Raw genomic sequence first — 3,825 nt, forward strand, 5'->3', positions numbered from 1 at the left:
GCTGGCGCGGCATCGTGGGCTGCTCGGCCGAAGGCGCCGCGCAGCGTGTTGCGCGCTCAGGGGCGCGCGTCTGCCTGGCCGGGTCCTGGTTGCGCGTCTGCAGGAGGCCACCGCCGGTAAAGGGCCCGTGACGGGGACGGCGGGCTCGGGCGACGCCTCGGGCTGGTACCGACGCTCAGAGGCCGTCGTCGCCTTCGCGTGTTGCTGCGGTCGAGCGACCGGGCTGTCGGCTCTCCTCCTGCAGACGGGTCTGCAGCAGACCGCCGGTGAACGGGCTCTCGAGGGGCGGCTCCTCGGCGGTGGCGTCGAGCTGAAATCTCCGTTCCGGGGGCGCAGACGGTCTCCTCTTCGTGTTGCTCCTGTCCAGTGACCTCGCTTGCCGGCTCGGCTCCTGCAACCGACTCTCCTCTTGCAAGCGGTTCTGCAGGAGTCCACCTGTAAAGGGCCCCTCCGCCGGAGAATCATCCGATGTCCTCTCGGCCAGCTCGGCGTGGTGCTTGCGATCCTCGTATACCTTGCCCAGCAGCCCATTCGACTTGAACTCGTCTTCCCGCGCAAAAGGGTCGATGCGCTGCGGCGGCGAGACGGGCGCGCGGGGCGAGTGCAGAGGGCTGGCGATCGCCTGCCGCGTCGCCGTCGTGGGTCTGGCCGTGGCCTTCTGCACGGGTGGCCTCTGCTTCTCGGCGGGCCTTTCTGGCAGAAAGTCCTTGCCAAACTCTTCGAGCGGCTTATCGAACCTGTTCATATCGAGGAGCGGCTCGAACTTGCCAATGGTGTACGGCGTCTCGTCCACGGACACCTTCAGGCGGTGGTGCCCGCTCTTGACAATATCTGTCGGCTTTTCCACGTGGAGCCGGTCGTGGTTCGTCTGCAGCGCCTTTTCCTTCTTGGCGAGGTCGACCTTTTTGTTGACCAGATACCAGCTGCGCCACTCCTGGACGCTCTTGTGCAGCTTGCGGGCGGCCGTCGTGTCGTCGGTGCTGAGAAAGTGAATGAAGTTCTCCGTGTTCAGGAAGACGCTGTTTTTCTGCTGGCTCTTGATGGCGAGCACGTGCTTCTTGGGCACCTTGAGACGCTTCAGCATGTCCTGGTCGGTCACCTGGTAGACGTCGAAATCGGAGAGGTTGCAGAGGGCGGTGCTGTCCTTGTCGGACAGCTTGGCGTCGGGCTTCTTGTGCGAGTAGACCTGGCCCGTCTCGAGCAGGGTGATGAGGCGCTTGTTCCAGCGGCCGGGCCTGTGCGACAGGTGCATGGGGAAGTTGATGAAGCCGGGCGGCGCATCGTGCGAGCGCGGCACAGGCTCGATGCTCAGGTCCGAGCTGATGTCTGCGGCGCCGCCCGGGATGATGAGAAGCGAGTGTTGGACGTCGCGCTCCCACGAGTTGAGGATGTCTCGGATGCGCTCGTAGCGCCGCAGCGGACGCTCGAGACCGAAGGAGAAGTAGCACTCGACGACGATGCTCGATGGAGGGTCGATGTTGTGGCTCATGAGATTGGCGGCGGAGAATAAAAGGTCCACGGGCGAGGTATCAGGCGTGACGGGCAGGCTGATGGAGGACTGCATGCATCGGATCGTCACTCGCTGGGAGGATGGTCAGCCGGGCGAGCGAGGTTCGCAAGGCACGCGGGTGAGGTCCGCAGAGATCCGCAAAGCACGCGAGCGAGGGGCAGGTGGGCCAACTTACGCGGTCGCCTGCGTTGCTGGCGGAGTGAGGGGCATCTAGCTGGGGCACGACGCCGCCGCCGACGCCGCCCGCGTGGATGAAGTTATTGGAGGGCATGGCTGTGGCTGGCGGAGGAGGAGGATGAGGAGGTGGAGGAGGTGGTGGTGGTGGTGCCGTGTTTTCAAGAGGAACAAGGTCGATGTAGTCGCATGGCGCTTCAGATCGTCTTGTCGTAATGTAGTACCAGCTTCCGAAATCGCCCAGGCAGTCGCTCAACGGGACGTTGTCGATCCACGGGAACTTGCCTGCCTTGTGATCGTCCGCTTCCGCTTTTCTGGTCTGCAGCAAGAGTTTGGCTGCCGAGGATGTTTGCTTGGGTGGGGCTGATTGCTATGAAAGGAAGCAGTTTCCCGATGCCCCTGGCAGTCGTCGGAAGAAGATCGATCGTCGACTTCACACGATGTGTGTTGGAAAACGAAAAAAAGGTCCCCAGAACAGAGGAGGACTAGGTGGTCGGCAATGTCAAATCGCAGAAAGTGTGTCTCAAGGGATGCCAAGTCGGTCAACGGTCCTCGCGAAAGGAAAGGGGGCTGCCATTGTGCGCCCGAGGGCTGTCGAGGGGGGGGAGGCGAGGTTGTGGGAGGGGAGGCCCGGTCCCTGGAATGGAAAACGCGGGGGGGGGGGAGAGAGAGAGAGACGGTACGAGGTTGGGTGATGGATGGTCCACGGTCCCTGGTCCCTGCCTGGTCCCTGGTCTCTTCGGGTGGGACGAGCAGCCCAGCAGCCGACAAAGCGCGAGAGGCGTTGCGTGTCGTTCCTCTGGGCGCTATTTCGCTCACAGGCTCTATCTGTCTGCCCTTGCTGTGCCCTTGCTGTGCCCTTGCACCGCTTTGTTGCTTTTGAAGGGGCCGAAGCAATAATACGCCGGCGGGCCACGGCAGAAGGAAGAGAAACTTTGCTGTGAGCTGCAAGTCTCAATTCGTGATGACATGGTCTGGGTGCCCGCTGAGACGATCGGCCCACCATTCGTTTCGATCGTGATCGTCGCGATCCGCTGGCAAACTTTGTGCCTCTGCTGTCGCTACCTAGGTAGGGTACATACCTTCCTGACCATGTAGGTATCCAGGTAGGTGCCTAGGCAAGGCAGGTAGGCATCATCGCCTGGGGCTGGCTGGGTAGGTCGCCTAGCGATTAAGGGTAGCATAATTCGCCGCTACCTTGCGAACGTACCTGCAGGTCCGTAGGGCCAGAGGCTACTTACTGATGGACTAGCCCACCCGTCATTATTCCCTGCAAGGGCACCCGAGCTGGGCGGTCCGTGAGGTTTCACTGCACTACATTTCGGCGTAAAAATACTTTCCGCCCTGCCGTTGCTACTTTGAGCCATGCAGGGTCTCGCCAGTGTGTGGGGGCGCAACCCTAACCCTGGTGGGATATGCCTTGGTGGTAGGGAGACATGCGTACATGTACATGTAGCTGATGGCCATCTACACGTACACATATCTTTTTCCCAGCTCCCAAAGCACCATCTCCTGTGGCTGGCCACAGCACGAAGAATGTGCATGACGCATAAGGTATGAGTAGCACCGTGGCGTCCAACCCGAGGACCGACCCGTCGGGTGCGTGTATTGTCTCAAGCCACCTAAACATAATTAGATCTGATCCTGATCACCATTTCGAAAGGAAAAAAAAAGTATGAACAACAAAAAGCTAATCGTATTGATCCGTGATGCTATTCCTCGTGTCCCCTTGCACCCAAGGTAAACAATCTCGGAACGGGACTTGGATCCCCAACGTCATCTTCCCATTGTCCAGTGATATCCAAGGAAATGGAGGCCCCCATTCACATCTGGTCCTGGCCAGGTCATGCCATCCCCGCCAGCCCATGTCGAGGCCTCGACGCCCTAGCACTTGGCCGTGTAGCAGTTTCCGCCGGTGCTGCAGCAGCTGCGGAAGCCACGGAAGCAGGGGCTGCACATCTGCCGCTTCTCGAGGTCGTTGTCCACCGTCTCGGCGCCGACGGGCGAGGGCAGAGCCACGGCGGCCGTGGAGAAGAAGGCGACGACGCCGACGAAGACGGTAGTGAACTTCATTTTCGATTGGTGTGTGGCTTTATCGCCATTCCTTGTTAGCCTCTTTAACGCGTGTGGAATCATCGCAT

At 60.7% G+C, this 3,825-nt stretch overlaps 2 protein-coding genes across 2 annotated transcripts; both read right to left on the bottom strand.

Annotated features, from left to right (window-relative positions):
- Positions 1-175: 175 nt before the first annotated feature.
- Positions 176-2,948, bottom strand: VDBG_00247 (conserved hypothetical protein; the record flags this gene model as incomplete). Its single annotated transcript, XM_003008520.1, has 4 exons — positions 176-1,582; positions 1,686-2,054; positions 2,767-2,848; positions 2,926-2,948. 4 exons carry the CDS (start codon positions 2,946-2,948, stop codon positions 176-178), a joined length of 1,881 nt encoding a protein of 626 aa, XP_003008566.1.
- A 620-nt stretch (positions 2,949-3,568) lies between these two features.
- Positions 3,569-3,757, bottom strand: VDBG_00248 (predicted protein; the record flags this gene model as incomplete). Its single annotated transcript, XM_003008521.1, has 1 exon — positions 3,569-3,757. One exon carries the CDS (start codon positions 3,755-3,757, stop codon positions 3,569-3,571), a length of 189 nt encoding a protein of 62 aa, XP_003008567.1.
- Between the last annotated feature and the right edge of the window lie 68 nt (positions 3,758-3,825).

This window comes from Verticillium alfalfae, genomic scaffold (genome assembly GCF_000150825.1).
Source record: "Verticillium alfalfae VaMs.102 supercont1.1 genomic scaffold, whole genome shotgun sequence".
In the NCBI taxonomy this organism is placed as follows: domain Eukaryota; kingdom Fungi; phylum Ascomycota; class Sordariomycetes; order Glomerellales; family Plectosphaerellaceae; genus Verticillium; species Verticillium alfalfae.